This window comes from Erpetoichthys calabaricus, chromosome 6 (genome assembly GCF_900747795.2).
Source record: "Erpetoichthys calabaricus chromosome 6, fErpCal1.3, whole genome shotgun sequence".
Taxonomy (NCBI): Eukaryota; Metazoa; Chordata; class Cladistia; order Polypteriformes; family Polypteridae; genus Erpetoichthys; species Erpetoichthys calabaricus.
In genome coordinates, this window is record NC_041399.2 from 140,856,481 (window position 1) to 140,874,306 (window position 17,826).

The window sequence follows — 17,826 nt, forward strand, 5'->3', positions numbered from 1 at the left end:
CAAGCAACGTGGATTCTGTGCCTCTCCTCTCTTCCTCCAGACTCTGGGACCTTGATTTCCGAAGGAAATGCAAAATTTACTTTCATAAGAGAACATAACTTTGGACCACTCAGCAGCAGTCCAGTCCTTTTTGTCTTTAGCCCAGGCGAGACGCTTCCGATGCTGTCTCTTGTTCAAGAGTGGCTTGACACAAGGAATGCCCATGTCTTGCATACGTATGTGCGTGGTGGTTCTTGAAGCACTGACTCTAGCTGCAGTCCACTCTTTGTGAATCTCCCCCACATTTTTGAATGGGTTTTGTTTCACAATCCTCTCCAGGGTGCGGTTATCCCTATTGCTTGTACACTTTTCTACCACATCTTGTCCTTCCCTTCGCCTCTCTATTAATGTGCTTGGACACAGAGCTCTGTGAACAGCCAGCCTCTTTAGCAATGACCTTTTGTGTCTTGCCCTCCTTGTGCAAGGTGTCGATGGTCGTCTTTTGGACAACTGTCAAGTCAGCAGTCTTTCCCATGATTGTGTGGCCTACAGAACTAGACTGAGAGACCATTTAAAGGCTTTTGCAGGTGTTTTGAGTTAATTAGCTGATTAGAGTGTGGCACCAGGTGTCTTCAATACTGAACCTTTTCACAATATTCTAATTTTCCGAGATACTGAATTTGGGACTTTCATTAGTTGTCAGTTATAATCAACATTAAAAGAAATAAACATTTGAAATACATCAGTCTGTGTGTAATGGATGAATCTAATATACAAGTTTCACTTTTTGAATGAAATTACTGAAATAAATCAACTTTGTCATGATATTCTAATTTTATGACCAGCACCTGTACTAAGCATCCCAATCAGGTAATCCATCAAATATTTAAATACTGCAGGCCAAGCGCAATTCTGATTACGCCTCTATAAAACATCCGATAATACAAATGAAATGTGTGAGAGTCGTAATCTAGTAAAATCATGTTGAATATAAAATGTTAAACTGGAAAAAGGAAAATATGTTAACAGATTACAGTTTTTGGCATGCAAAGAATAATATTTACTGTATGGGTACACAGTTGTAAACGCGAAAGAAAAACAGAAGTTATTAAAAAAAGTATTTGTAAGTTGCAAAAGTAAAAACACATGAATGTAGAGAATTGACTGTACACATTTATTATAACTATCTACTGAAACAGTCTGCATTTTTAATAATACCCAGCTATGGACTTATGGCTATACTGCCCTCTCTTACATATAAATGTATTAGTTTTACTTAATCATGGGCATTATTTTCTTTTGTTTTTATGTTTAAAATTAAATACAACCCTTGGTGGAAACTTGAATTATTACACACTCTCTTACAAGGTAATTTTAATTTAAAATTGTCTATTTTTATAGTAAAGTTAATAAGTTATTATCCAAAAACCTTATTAAATTCAAAGAGGTCAAGCACTCCCTCAGCAAGTACCTAATATTTTTTTCTTCTTTGCCAAAAAATCTATTGTGCTTGCAGTTAAATTTACAGGTTTGGCACAGAGACTCGCAAAACCTGACAATGACCTGCAGCACTATGCAAGAACTCCAACAAACATGTAACATTTGCACTTAAGTGTTTTAATAAAATATTGACAAATGTAAAATGTTTTGTCAAACCTATTTAAAAAGGTAAAAATTTTTGTTAGGCATGATCCTAATGGAAAGTAAAGCCACCACAACTTTATTCACTATATAAGTGATACACAGAGGCTGTGATGTTTACTGCAATCAATACCTGAGCACTACTAAACCTGGAAAGGTTTTTAATCAAGCCATTCTGGTTTGCTTTCAACTGCTCCTTGCAGTAAAAACATCAAGCAGGTTTTACAAAGAGTCATTAAACATTATGAGAATTATGTTTAAAATATACACAGAGGTTAACCACCTTCTGCATGCCACCTATATTGATATGAAGACCATAAACTGACATGCTCTATGCAAGACCACACATATAATAAACAGGACTATGGCGTTGGTATGGACACTTCAGAGTGTTTCAACAACAGATTAAATTCCCAAAGCTACATTCTAGCTTACACTTCTAATTTGGTTATACAAATTATCCTGTAAATGGTTCCTGCTACAATCGATCTTTGTAACAAGAGCAGAACAAGTAAGAAGTCCTTTGACATTAAATGCAGACTAGCTTAACACTGCCAGAACTTGATTTTTTTGGAAAAAGGAAAAAAAAACTTGGATAACATCAAAACAAGACCGAAAACACATGAAAGTGTTTCAACCATGATTTCAGAAAGTGGTCGGACTTTGTAACAAACTTGGCGTTTTTAATACAATTTCTACTCTCAGATGACAATGTCATGGCTTAAAAACTACCTTCTGGATGTGTCACTCAAGTGGATAATAAGGTCCCCCAAACAAAATCAACAGCCAGGCCCTGAAACTATGAAATGGCTACCAACCTCGTGCTAGCTGAAAAAGGCCTAATTGCACTAGATATGCCATTACTTCCTGCCAATACCTGCAAAGTCCAGCAAATAATCATACTTGAATCCAAGTATCTTTTAATGGCGGAGTTACTAGACAATAAAAAAAAAAACTTTAATTGAACAAGATAGGATTCTTTTCTATTTCATGTATTATCTGTCCCAAATTATGTTGAAAATATACCAGGGTGCAATCCTGAAAAATAAACCACACCAACCAGATCTGTAGTTTCATCATCCTCTACTTCAGCTTCATCATCTTCCTCCTCTGCAATGAGGTCTTCGGCTGCCTCCTCATCTTCAGTTGCATCTTGAGCAGCAACCAGTGGCCCTATAATTAAACAGGTAATTAAGTAAATGACATCTTCAGGGTTATATACTTTCCTCATAATTTTACGAACTTCTGTAATGTTTCATTTTCCTCTACTAGTTTAAAAGAAGTGCAGTACTTGTATTCCTAAATCTTTACTTATTCCATGCTGGCATAAAAAAATCCATAAATTCTCCTCAGGACTTTCCATCTACAGAACCTATGGTCGGTTTGTAATTAAGACTCCAAATCTTAATTTGGTGTCTGCAAAACTGTTAGGAAAACTGCACACAGTATTCCAGATGTGACCTTTCAATTGAATCTCACTGATTTGAACATTGACTTCACTAAGAAAGAGCACAGCTAATTTCAATATTCAAATCAGTGTCTACAGGTAGCACACAAAGAAATGGTTAACAAAGAATTTATGTATTGTGCTACTTAAACATTAGGCAGTAAAACAGAGAATAATGTAAAGGCTATGGCTGTTAAAACAAAACAGATGGGAGCCAAAACCTTAAAACTTTTTTTTTTTTTTTTTTTTTTGCTGAAAAGACATTTGCAAGCAAACAAACATACTTGAAAAATTTTTGAAAACAACAAACTACCCAGTGCAGGAATTAAGCAACTCTGATCATGGTACAATTGCTGATGACGGATGTGGTGGCTCCAGCTTCTTGAAAAGTTGTCTTTCTGGAACTACTAGGGGGCTCCGCCCCCTGCTCGCTTCGCTCGCCAACCCCTGGTGTTGGGAATCACAAAGAGCGTGATGTATGAATGAGATATAGAATAGTGTGACGGTGTAGATGATGCAAATAGAAAGCAAACAATAAAGTGTGTGGCACAGTGTAAAGGTTTATTTGAAAATTTCTTTGTACACGCCGTTTAAGTGTAAAAGGTAATTCCAGGTCAGAACTTGTAAGGTCATTTAAGATGGTTATTGTTGTGATCAGAGTCAAGTTTGTCAGAGCTTAGAAAGAGTTGTGTCTCTCCAGGAAGTAATGGAATGACTTGGGTATTTATGTTTTCCACATTAATATTTTTTGGACATAATATAGTGCGTTGTGTTAAAAGGGGCATTTGGTCTAATGAGATTGCTGTTCCAAATCTCTCTGTAACTAAGTCGTCGCAGATAAAGGCTTGAGGAATTGTAATAATATGTGGCTGAAGTCCATCTGTATTGGTGAGTGTACCATCTCTCAGTTGTAATAAGCAATTGTTATGATCTGGTTCTGGACATCGTATCTTTTTTACTAACTGTATCTTTTGAAAGCAATGCCAATTGTCTGCGTATTTTAAGGTGCACTGAACAATAGCTGAGTGCATGGCATCTGGAAGAATAGCTAATCACTGTCTAAAATCTCCTCCTCATAAAAGTACCTTTCCTCCAAATCGAAAATTATTATTCATAAACATTTGTAGAAGTTTATGAATGGTGTTGAGTAAGTGACTTTATGCCATTGAACATTCATCAATAAACAAAATTTTTTCAAGACGGATGTCACGTGCAGTGCCACCGTTAATGTTCATAGTGGATACCGATTTGTAGGACCTAATGTAGTTGATAAAGATTTCACTTTCAGGTACATCATAAGTTATAAGCTTCTGTAGATATTCAGTATATGAATGTAAAGAAGGCAGTCTAATTTGACCCTTTTGACAACAACGTGTAAATGTATAACTTGTATTGCCAGTTGTTTCTTCAGGGAAGTGAACTGAATGACAATAATTGCAAATGACATTCATTAATCCGAATGAATTTTCCTGGTGTATGTTTTGCTTGTGCCGTTTGAGAGGCGCGTTGTTGCATGAGTAGTATTTGGGACGTGTTGTTTTGGAGCTGTAATCGATGCTGTGTGAGAAGCCCGTTGTAGCCTTCGCTGCCATTAACGTATGTCTGAGACGGGAGGTGTTTCGTTTTTAATCCGTGCCTGTTGCGATGCAGCACTTTGATTGATAGTTTGCGTCATGTGGATCTAGGATGTAGATTTGTGCATATTTGCGTTGTTGATTTGTTTCAGGGTGCACTGTTCCAATGCGATGCAGTATTTGTGCACATATGCGAAAGCAGTATGGGCCATTGCCTTTTGGTGGCCTGATATTTACTCCGGTAGATGCCAAAGCAAATGAACTATTGTAGGATCTAATGCAGTTCATAAAGTTTTTACTTTTAGGTACATCGTTAGTTAGAAGCTTTAGTTGAGCTTTGCGTTTTTGGAGTCGAGACATTTTTTCTTTTAGAAATATGGATAAGTAATAAGGAGTATTGCACTCACTGTTAATATGGAGCCTTTTCTGCGGTTGAACGGTTAATAGTGCCTTATTGTAATGAGATCCACCTATGCTGCATAGCCGTCTATTTTGTTGTTTCTTTCGTGTTCGTGTGTTTGTTCCTGTTATCCTTTCCTTTTCGTTTTATACCCGTGACCGTGTATTCATGACTTGTTTCTTTCTCAGCATGCGAAATATGGATAAGTAATAAGGAGGATCGCAGTCACTGTTAATATGTTTCCTTTTCTGCAGTTGAACGGTTAATAGTGCTTTATTGTAAGGAGATCCACCAATGCTGACACCTATGCTGTCTAGTGTGAAGGTGTTGATGTTCACTTTAGAATATGTGGCTTTGGGTGTCACTTCTTATGGATGTGTGTGTGTGTGTGTGTGGGGGGGGGGGTGTTGAGGATTGTTGTCGCGCGAGCGTCTTCTTTCTTTTTGTGTTCCTGTGTCTTGTTGAATCCCCCTCTTTGTGTGTGTCCCGTCCCTTGCTTGTAGGGTCTGTGGGGTGGTTTTGTGTTCTTTTTTTTGTGTTCCATGGGCTTGTTGAATCCCCCTCTTGGTGTGTGTCCCGTCCGGTGCCTGTAAGGGGGGGGGGGGGGGGGGAGGTGCCTTGCTGTTGTGCGCGAGCCTCTTTTTTTTTGGGTCTAGTTTCGTGCTTTGCCTGCGTTTTACTACTTTTTTATGTGCCTTTTCCTTTTTTCGGTGCTCGTTGCGCTTCATTTCTCCATTTTTCCTGTGCTCACTCCTTTTTTCTGTGGTCTTGTCCGCCTCTCGCGGCCCCTCATCCGCCTCTCTCACCCTCTTTTGTCCGCCTTTCTCGGCTCCTCAGCCGACTCTCGCGGACTCTTTTTGCGCCTGCGCAGTACGTCTTTTTGCAGCTACGGCTCATTGCCGGATGTGCCTGCGTCCATCATCCGGTTTAGCATTCTCAGTTAGTAATATTGATCACAGCACAATTATCTTTATAGAGAGAATGGTACAACAAATACAAAATTTCTAGTGTGTGCAGATCTATTTGCAAAAATACTTTATTACTGAGAAGTCAGAAGGAGAATGCTCAAAGAGCCCTTTGCAATAGTCGCATGCAGTTGCAAAAAGACACTGCTAAATGAGCAACAAGTCAAACCTTGAAGCAGAAAGGCTACGGAACAGGAAAAAAAAAAAAATCATGCCAGGTTCCAATGCTGCCAACTACGAACATGAGACTATTCTGGACAAGTGATGACTAGAACTAGATTACTGAAGATTGGAAAAATGTTTCCAGTGTAACATTATCTTGACTTCTGCTCCAACACACAGACATATGGCAGGGTTAGAATGTGATGTAAACCTCATAGATCAATGGATAAACCAACTCCCGTGTGTATAGTACAGGCTGGTGGAAATAGGAACAGATTCCCCATATCATTGCACTGCCACACTTTGGACATCTTATACCCAATAAGCACCATTTGAATGCCACAGCATATCTAGGCAATCCTGCTAATGATGTATATCACTGTGGACAAAGTCTACCATTTTTCAATGTACAAACACCAATTCTCAAGTTGGAATTGCAGTCTGCCACAACAGTGTAATTCTGTTGGGTCAGCATTGAACAAAATACGTAATGTTTCAAGCATCTTACTGAATTCAAGCCTTGAAAAATTTAGATTGTTCTAGAGGCAAAAGGGAATTTATTTGGTACTAGATCAGTGTTAACTAATATAAAGTGGCCACCAAGTGTAAATATTAAATAAATGGTTTTGTAGCCAATTCAAATCCAGAATAGCATATGCAAACCTTAATTAATCCAATGCAGGGCCACTAGGATATGAAACATATGAGAAGGAAGTCAAGATGCACCCTGGGTTGGTTGCCAGTCTAATGCAGGCTTAAGCCATGGACGGAGGCACCCACGATGCCCTAATTTAAAATTGCCAAAAGACTCATCTTCAGAATGTGTGACGAAAACCAGAACACAGAGAAAAACCCCACATGTACATAAGGAGGTGCAATCTTCCCACAGACCACAAACAGGCATTGAATTAGGGCTGCAACTAACGATTATTTTGATAATCGATTAATCTGGCAATTATTCTGTCGATTAATCAATTAGTTGGATTATTAAAAAAAATCATTTGAAATTGAGCACAAAGTGCATAAAATGGAACTTTTCACCAAAAACGTATTTGCATAAAATTTTCAGAAATTTATTTTTTAATGAACTACATGTAGATATTTTAAATATAGATTTTTATGCAACATGTGAATTTCCCCTTGGGATTAATAAAGTATATCTATTTATGTAATAATTCATTGCAAATAAATAGTAATAAACAGAAATCAAACAGTAGCACATCTGGTTGTACAATGAACCCAAACACACAAGATTTCCTTAAAAACACAACTATTATTAATAAATTAACTAAACTTACTATTTTCTTATGTATTCAGAATCACACTAAACCCACACTTCAAAAATTAAAAATGAAATTTAAGCTTTTTTCAGTTTTTGTAAGGATCATGTAAATATCTGACCATCAAAACACCACAGACGAATCTGATGCACCATCATGACTTTTTTTTTTTTTTTTTTTTTTTAAATTAAGTCGGCAATAATGCTTGAAATAGTTGTGATATGTTAGGGAAATGTCCAGACTGTTTTCCTTTTGCAGCAAAGCAAGTATTCTCATCAGTGTGAAACTCAGTAATATGTAGAGTTTATTTTAACTAAAAGTTTGTATCTTTTTGCATCATCTTTCATTTTTATTTTATTTAGAAACCTTTTACCACTGCAGATTCTTTGGCACATTTGCTTGCAGCCAACACACTGTCAAAGCCTGCTGCATGTCATTTGCTCTCAGGAGAGTGGTGTTTGATTTTCACATTTTAAAACTAATCCGGCCACAAAAATCTGTTTTACCGGGTACACTAGGCTTGCTATAGCAGTACTTGCAGATTATTGCACCTTCCTGCAGGTTGCATAAAAGCCATTTGCAGTCCAATAGCTAACTAGTTTGGAACTTTTAACTTTTCCACACTGCTCCTATCTTTTTACTCTGAATGAGCGATAAAGCAGTCATTCGCAGTTGATATGCTGTGGGATTCACTCTCGCCGAGATTTTGATTTCCTTTGCACAGAAGACTGGGGTGGGGGGAAGTTTTCTGTTCAGACATGGTCTTAAGTTTAACATCCCTATTTTTGCAAACACACACATGCTAATGTTACAAGCGTTTGCCAGTATGTAATGCAGCACTATAATTTAGCAGACTGACCGAGACGACAAGACAAAAAAAAAAAAAAAAAAAAAAAAAAAAGCCAACCAAGAGTATGAACGTGTTCTAGGTAGTGGCTAATGATACATATTTTTTTAGTTGCCTATCAAAAAAAAACTCTGTTGTATATGCTAGTGGGGGCTGGACTATGACTCAAATTATTCCTCATTTCAATCCAAAAGTCATGTCATTATGCCTAGTCTAGCAAATACTGTGTTATGTATTTGTAGACCATAATGCTGAAGTTGACATTCAACTTAGAGTGGTAAAAGTGAGTCGTCTTCTTCCACAGAGCCTGCAATGGTAAGTTTCCTATTTAAACTGTGCATCTTCCTTGTACTCTCATGCCATATGAGGTCAGACCTACACATTTTGCAACACACCTTTTTTTTTTTTTTTCTGCTTTCAGAGTAAAGCGCCCCCAAACTCTAAGTCTTAGGTCATACTGCCTTTTCTGTCACTTGCTTACCAACTGCCTTTTTCAAATGTGTTCGTAACTGAATGAGGCAATAACGCAGCACAGCATACTCATGGGGGGTATTTTTCGTACATGAATTACTCGTTTAGCCGGATGTAATTGTTGACGATTTGGCCCGATCCTGGATCTGTCCATTTTTCGAAACTCTTGCTGGAAGTGTTATCATAGCAACACATCCTAACCCTCAAACCTGCACGGAGCAGGTATCGGTACACAAATTATAAGACGAATTTCATAGAGAGGGGTTTGCGTGATCTGCAAGATCCTTTATTGCTCCCGGAGGAAATTCTTTTCGAAAGATAATGCTTTAGCCGAGGGGGAATATTGCACCTCAAAGATTTATTAGCACCTTATATCCGAAGTCAAACTTGGCGAAGTCGGGCTCTCACAACCACACAGACAGTATGCATTGCTTTGAGGTTTTTTGCAAGCAGCACTTTTTTTTTTTTTTAATGCATGTATGTTTATATATATATATACATATACACACACATACACTGTAGGTGATGCAGAACATATATCTAAAAGTGCAGTTTGCCAGGCAATTCGTAAAGTCTGTTTGGCTCTGAAATATTTCCTTTGGGTTTTTATAGTGTCTCCTGGACACCTGCGTGTGCAGACAATAAAAGAGGCATTTCATGCCATTGCAGGTAGGTAATAAATACACAGGCAAAAAACACCCACAGTTCCATAAAGAATCTCACAATCAGCCTAACATTCTCATTACCCAGGATTTCCAAATGTGATTGGGGCACATGGGACGGATCAGAGTGGAGTTTGATCAAACATTATTTGGAAAATGTACCTCTCCTCCTGATGAATAAATCAGACACAGTGTGTCTCATCAAGTATTTGACCTTCGTCAATATCTCGTAGGTCAGACACAAGTTCTAGGGATATGACATTCCCTGCAACTGACCCAAAAAAAAAAAAAAAAAAGGACTATATGGAACATACCTGTGGTACACATGGAGGACAAACATATGCAATGACCATCCTTTACCTGAAGTGAAGTGACCACTGCATTCTGCCACTGGTTCTGAGGAGGAGCTTCCCCCTGGAATGCTCTCAGAAACAGGGCGATGGGCATTTTGCTGGAGAGCCAACTCTTCTGCAGGGGTTAGGTCTGCACCGCGTGGACCTCCACCTGTTTTTCTTATTAGCTTTAAAATTAATGTTCTTTACATTATATATGATTCTTTATGTCAACAATTCTTTAAATAGTTATATACCAATATTTACCAGTTTGAAGTATATTCTTGTACTTCACTTTAACCTGTTCCCATGTTCTCCTTGTGTTCACGTTTGATCTGGAATTATGACTTATTAAATAATAATTAATCTGACACATAGGAAATGAAATGCTGCTTTCAGTAAGTACAATGCACACTACTTAGCGTTTAATTTGTCGGACACTTTTTGCCAGCCGTCTTTTCTGGTTTGGGCTGCTTTTGTAGTGTTACCCCTTGTGCAGATTAAATCTTGAAATTCTTCATGTCCTTCGAATAAAAGGTCTTGCTCCACTTGCGTGTGAGGGGGAGAAAAAAAAAAAAAAAAAAAAATGCGCCCGTTCTTTCGTCATTTTGTTACAGCCTATCAAAGACTTGCTGATCATGTTTTCTAGACTCAATATATAAGGGCTTTTCAATCAGCGCGAGCGCGCGCATTCATCTCGGATGATTAGATCCGGCTTGACTAATCTACTACATGGCTGCGTTTGAAAAACCGACTTATCCTGGATGAGTTTCACTGGCATGAACTCATCCAAAATGAGGCATCTGATCTCGGATATCCAAAATGAGGCATCTGATCTCGGATGATTTAAGCGACGTACGGAAAATACCCCCATGATGTCTCCAACAAATCGATGAAAGGGATTGTTGGCAACGTTTTTAATAATCGATTATTACTGATAATGTCAAATAATTGTTGCAACTCTAAACACATGAAAATGAATCTACAAAGGAGCAGCACTTACCACTTCAGTATTCTCATTTGCATTCATATCTCACATTACAAATTAAAAAGATGTCTTATCAAGGATACACAATATAAACAAGCAGTTTTTTGTTTTAGGATTACAGTTGATTGGCAGCATGGCGGCACATTGACAGCACTGTTGCTTTGTAGTAGGTAGACCAAGGTTTGCTTCTCATGTGTTCCACCTGTGGAGCGTATATGTTTTCCTGATTTCAACATGGGTTTCCACTAGGTGCTCTGGTTTCCTCCCACAGTCCAAAAACATGAAAGTTAGGTGGACTGGCAAGGCTACTCTGGCCCTAGTGTGTAGGTGTGTGTTTGCCCTGTCCTGGTGTTTATGCCTTGGGTCCTACAATTGCAGGGATAGGTCCCGGGTGCCCCACTGGATAAGAAGGTTAAGAATCTGATGGATGGTTAAATTTGATGTGTCTGTCATTACCTTCATTGTGGCTTGTTATATTGTTTAGTAATGATGTTTATTAAAGGGTGAAAGAACCTTGTAAGCTACTTATATTTCCCCAACCCATTTAACCTAATTCAATCATTATAAATGCTCGTTTTTTTCTATTGATAATAGATCCACAAGTGCTTAAATTACAGACCAAGTGGCCCAGGAAAAAACTAGGTCACCTCGTTTATGTGGGTTTTACTCCAACATCCAAAACCCATGCAGGTTAGACATTTGTATTCAGACTGCTTAGCCTCTCCAACTCCTGCTATCCTAACTGGCTCAAATGTAAAGAGAGAGTGCTATATGAAGAACGGTAATATTAAACTGCATCTCTAAATTTGCCTGCTGTGGGTGCAAGGATAACTAAGTTCTGTGATAAACAAGGCTGTGGGTCAGTCTTTAGTAGCTTTACCTCCATATGCTAAAAGCATTTTCCTTACAAAATTTGGTTTCTGCAAAGTACAAGAAGCCTGAACTGTGTTACGTAGTCTTGCAAATGGACAGACACTTCAGTCACAGCATCATTAATAATTGAAAAATCAATTCATAATTACTTGAGGAAAAATTAGGGACTGCAAACAGAAACTTTTACTAATGTTTTCCACAAACTACGAAAAAGTATAAAGCCATTTTATTTTCAAAATGGGTTATTTTGCTGAATCATCAACGTATAACCAAAGTCAAAGGTAACCACAATTACATATGCACACATGTGAGCAAATGGCAGTTAATGTAAAAATCATGTTTCTTATTTGGGGATCATTACAAAAAATATAAATATTAGATGTATCCTAAACTTAAGCCCATTAATCAACAAGAAAAAAAAAGGGTTAGGCAAAAATCAATCAAAATGATTTTTGGATTTATATGGAAAAACAAAATCCATTACATTTAAGATTCAGGTGTTTATGAATTCCACTGACACTGATGGTTTGAATTTTCCTTTTCTGAATTCAATGTCTAAAATTAACACAACGGGAAATTTTCTAATCCCAAAAGTATCCGAAATTTTACTTCAAATTTATATTTGTTAAAATGAGTGGTTCACCCTTCTTATTGAGGTACAACTAAATATTAGTAAAATACTCCGCACACTACCAAATTTTCATAAACAGATACTTTTAACTTGGTCCATAATATGCAAACAACTTTTCCCCTCATAGGTATGTTATATGGAATAATCATGATATTTTACTTCAAAATCTGTATTTTTTAGTAACTGTTCAATCAAAATATTTTGTTACACATTTACTCTTCAGTTGTATACTTTATCTACATATTTTCCAGTTACCAAAATTGAAATCTGTATTGTTAGAAATGTTATCCTTCAAACTGATATCATACTATTACCACTTGTCAATCTTCTACTAAATCCAATATTGCTTGGAAGGAAGTATTGACCATAACACATATATAATAAACGGTACATGATCAATTTAAAAAAATATATTGAGCCAAATTGCACCTTTTGTAATAACTGCAAGGAAACCGCTTTAACCTTATTTTGGACCCGTTTCTACAAGTATTTTGGAAAAGTTTTTTCCAGTTTTGTTAAAAGAAAGGTTACTGAAGAACTCTATTTATCTCTAAAGGATATCACAATGCGTTATTACAAGTTTAAAATATATAAAAGTTAAATAACATTACCAATTATTCTTATATTGGCAAACTTTACGTTATCAATTAGAAACATGTTTTATATTCGAAAATGAAGTGCGAACTGCCTATTAAGACTATTTCAACTTTAATGGTATTCAGTTATTTTGTTTGTAAAGTTTCCAGTTATATCCTCTATTCTACAAGTTTCCTGTAATATTCTCTATTAAGCCCCTATCAATTCACCTATTTGATGTTTACTCTCCATTACTGTATTTGCATTACTTATTTCATAATAAAGATTTTAAAATAAAGTACAGAATATAAATACAAAAAACGGCTACTGACTTATGACTTGCTATGTAAATGAAGTACTGTATATGAAAGTTTAATTCAAAAATGAATTAAAAAACGGAACGTGGGAGGGGAGTGAGAAAAGCAATTTTGTTCTGAACGGCTTTGCCAAGAATTGTACCTGTGGTTTGTTAACAAAATCTTTCTGCGAAAACTTCATATCATAAAACACAAACATTAAAAACACAGATCTACACCGAGGTCTGGAAAACGAATGATACAATAGGTAGGTCTTCCCAAGTTCCCAGATTTCGGCTGCAGCATAATTAAGGACACGTCATCAAGAAAAGACAGTTGTGGCCGTGCTGCCTTTATGTACCTCGTGGACTAACTCTTTTTAAACTCGAATTACAACTAATATAAGTGTATTTGTTTTACGGGTACCAAATGACCATTCTAATCAAAATTATTACTATGTATTTTTTTGGAGGAACTGTCTGTGTCTTGCACTTTCATTCAGCAATACAAAAAGACAGAAGCATACTCATTTTAGAATCTCGTGACCACATTTAAGTTAACAGCTGTGCTGTGCTGTACTGTACTGTACTGCACTGCACTGCACTACCCCACAACTATCAGAAAAAGCTAATTATTCGTATTTGTGCAAGATTCCTACATCAGAAACTCGACACATGGCAATTTCGTACTTTCAAGCCCTAGTAGATGACAAGACTTACCTCTACTGTTCAAAAGAAGAGTTGCTGGAAATGCTAGCAAAGCAATAAGAAGAATCTTAGGTAATAATTTCATCTTTGAGTGTACTATTTCCCAAGTTAAATTTGCCTTATAAACCGCCTTCTACTACCGAAAAGCTCTTTCCTACGACACTACAAGTCGGCTTTTCACTGGCTAATGGCGTGTACTACGCATCCGGGTATCGAGCATCCCTTAGTCCCGCCCACTGGGAGAACGATTCCTCCAAAAGCAGGAAATTACGTCGAGGAGCCGCTCTTTAACCACGCCATCTTGTCTAGTCACACGTTTACGGAAGGCTACAAGGGTCAAATATATTGTACCATTTGATTTACGCCTTTAATTATTAGTAAGTTACTATTCTAACTTACCCGCTTTCATATCTTATTACGAAAAGGGAGTCACATGTAGGGGTAGACTTGTAGTTAGGTACGCATTTTTCGAGTCCAAGATCGCAACTAGTCGGGATCGAGTCAAGACCGCCTCTAAAACCAAGTGTTAACTAGAATTTAACTTGTTCCAGGTCAAATTTGCTAATTTTGTTAGTGCAAATGAGATCCAACTCAATTGTGAACGCTTGCAGATTCGCTTTAGACAATTGATTAAAGCATGGGAAAAGATCTTGCCAGTCGCTGAGGAGTGTACACAACAGGACAATGAAATGTGGCCACTTACCTCTAATCCCAAGCAAAAAAGTGATCGTTTGTCAAATTATAGAAATTCAGAAATACACATTTTCTTAACAATTAATGTTTTCTCAGTATTTTTTATAGTTTAATGCATGAGACTAAAATGTTTTTTAGATGATAATTTTGCACTTTTATCAAAATTAAAATAAAACAGAACTATAGGGTCAGATGATAGATAGATAGATACTTTATTAATCCCAATGGGAAATTTACATTCTTCAGCAGCAGCATACTGATACAATAAATAATATTAAATTAAAGAATGATAATAATACAGGTGAAAAAAACAGACAATAACTATGTAACTATGTAGATTATGCCACATTATTTCAAGTATGTTTTTTAACTTGGCATTACCGTACACTGAACAGTATCTAGAATTATCTAATTATATGTAACTCCTAGCCTCATGAAGGGTGTTTAGCTACATTGAAGTAAAAGTCACATTAAGTCGAACTGAAAATTCACATTTTCATGGACTACTTACTCCACATCAGACTTAATTCTAAATTATCACAGAGATCCACTTCATTTCCAGTGTACCTCATACATTTTTTTTATATTGGTAAGTCCCAAGTAACAGGCAAAACATATCACCCATGTTAGAAAATAAAGCAAGGTGTTAGCCACTTAAAATATGGCAATGTAATATAATGTGCATTTTTGGTTCTTTTAGTGTGGATGGAGATACAGACATGGACAAATGTGTCGGTCCTCTTGCAGCTCATTGAAAAAGTCCTGTAGACCTCCGCACAACTCAGTTTTATCAAAGAATCTAGCTTTTCAAAAAGCTTGGTACTTGCTCAACTTTCTAAATAATTCAGTTACTCTTGCCTATTAAGTTCTGTTTTTACATCTTTTAGGTAATGTGCACATCAGTCCTAAAATGCTGGTAATACCTATTGGTGTTCTTTACTGTACTATAGAAGTCCATTGTTGCACTTGAGAAAGAGGAGGAAAGGTCTTTTATCCTTTTAATTTCTGACATCAGAACCAGAAAAAAACACATAATTTATCTTTTTTAGTCTGGGCAGAAAAACAGATTATGGACGAGCAACTTGACTTTTTGCTTTTAATCTGCAAAATTGATAAAAACAAGTTAACATTAATAAACGCATTTCTCAGTAGTTGTACAAAGCTTCTAACTGCAGACTTTGCGAGTCTGCTAACTCAAGTCTGCCTAGGTGATGGAAGATATGGATCATTACTTTCTTTGAAAACGAAACGAAGTTAGACACTAGTGTATTTCATATTTAGTTAGTCAAAATATTTTGAATCCGATTAATATTGTTCGTGTGTGAGTATTTGTAATATGCAAATCCAGAAAAGAATGGGAGTTTTCAATCAAAAAAACTGCAGCCGCAATTGCCACGTTTGTTTGAAAAAAAAAAAAAAAAGCTGCAGATGATGTAGTGACAGAAGAACAGATTAAACTGGTGTACATTTAGGGACAGATCAAGAGAGTAGCCTTCAAACAGGCAGGGCTCAGTACAGCTGAATTCTCAACAGTTTAATAAATCAGACTCTTTATCCAAGAGTCATTCTCTTGGTTATGAATGACCAGATGTGGTTTTGCAAGCCACACTGGCCAGTGTTGTATAAAGTACCCAACAGCCGTACCAGAGTAAACGTAGAGATACCCCTTCTAGAAAAAGTTGCCCATGAGAAAATTACTTAAGTATAAGTTTTACCAATATACGTTTAATTAAGCATTACAATTTCAATAAATATAAGATCTTTTCTTATTTTGTATAGTCAAAAAGTTTTTACACACTAAAAAATAATCCAGACTGCCCTCTTTTTGTCAAACATTGTATCAAAAAAAAAAAAACCAAAACACTAACAGCAGTCTACTTTTGTAATATAACTGCAAACAAAGCAGTTTGTTCTTTCCTCCCAGCCTTCAGATCCCTAACACCCACCCAGAATGATGTGTATTTTCTGTCTTAAGAAAAGCCAATAACACAGAATGTTGCTTAGGGCAGCATGGATTTAATTATCATATTCCAACATGTTTGCATTAAGCACGACCTTAATAGCATTTTCAGGAAAAAAATGCTTTTTTATGTGAGATTTATTTTTGTAACATAATGCAGGTCAGGCCAGGTCATCCGGCCACCTGTTTAACTCCATTTATGTAGCTGGCTGCGTCCGAAATCACAATCTACCGTACTGAATAAAATGTCACCAGCACCACACGTGCTGTTCTGACATTCTCCTTTGTGTGGTGGGAAGCGATTTTGGACGCACTCTTAGACTTTGTTCAGGCAAGAAAGACAGCGATAGCATTCTATGTGTTTTTGATGAAGTCTTCCTAAAACAGTATTTCACTTAATAAAACACATTTCATTGAAAGCTAAATATGTCTTTTAAATATGGTCAATTTTTTTTCAAGAAATGTTTGTTTTGTCATCTGCAACTGAGTTTAAAGAAGGCAGGGTTGTGGCAGAATCACTTGTGGATCCTTCCATCTTAATTCAGAAAAAACGAAACTTTATGTGTCGTACTATAATCACTAAAGTAACTGCATCTTAAGGTAATCGCATGCTGCACGAGAGGGTACCTCAGTTACCGGTAATTGTGGGCTCGTTCAGTGGGGATCACAATAACGGGACAGACAAATTTTAGATGACCAAGTAAAGTTTTGTGTGTTTCTGCATTGCAATTTTGTTTTCTGGTTTAATATTGCAGTAAGAATGTGTTTAGCAGCTTTAGATAAGAATAGGACTAAAAATAGTCATGTGTGGTTTAAATTATAGTGAAATACAAATGAAAGCAGACAGAGAATTTTATAATCAAGTAAGGCCAGAAATTTGTTAAAAACTTCTGAAGTAAAGTAATAAAGCAGGTATAAGACACTGCTCTTGGCTAACAGCTCCAATGAAATATATTAATAAGAAATTATAACAAACACGATGAGTGTCAATCATTACAAACAATTCACCAAATCAGGATATTCCCAAACATGATTCTAAGTAGTAAGAGAAATACCTACAGCAGCAGGAACATGCAAATACCTTTTTGGTGGGCAGCAGCTCAGAATCCTAGACACAAATGAATTCCCACTTTTATCTGTATGGTTTTAATCTCATTGGAAATTTGAGTGTAACATTAGTATTATTATAATATTCCTAAACTTGGGAAAAAAGTGTGTCCATGATTGCTGATTATGCCAGATGATCAAAAATGACACATTTTAACAGGATGAAAATGCAAATAAAACAATTCTGATTACATGGATCTTAACAGAAAGAGTTCACATTATAGCCAAAACAACC

The 17,826-nt window shown here is 36.6% G+C and overlaps 1 protein-coding gene across 2 annotated transcripts in view; it reads right to left on the minus strand.

Moving 5' to 3' along the window:
• The window catches only part of ssr1 (signal sequence receptor, alpha), a 48,609-nt gene extending 34,555 nt beyond the window's left edge, over positions 1 to 14,054 (minus strand). Inside the window, exons 1-2 of one of the 2 annotated variants that reach the window (XM_028803959.2) lie at positions 13,844 to 14,054; positions 2,681 to 2,793 (exon numbers count right to left, since the gene is read on the minus strand). In XM_028803959.2, the coding sequence (XP_028659792.1) occupies positions 2,681 to 2,793; positions 13,844 to 13,916 (186 nt within the window). In that variant the 5' untranslated portion in view covers positions 13,917 to 14,054. The remainder of the gene's footprint in view (positions 1 to 2,680; positions 2,794 to 13,843) is intronic. The other variant, XM_028803960.2, reaches the window with a different exon arrangement.
• Between the last annotated feature and the right edge of the window lie 3,772 nt (positions 14,055 to 17,826).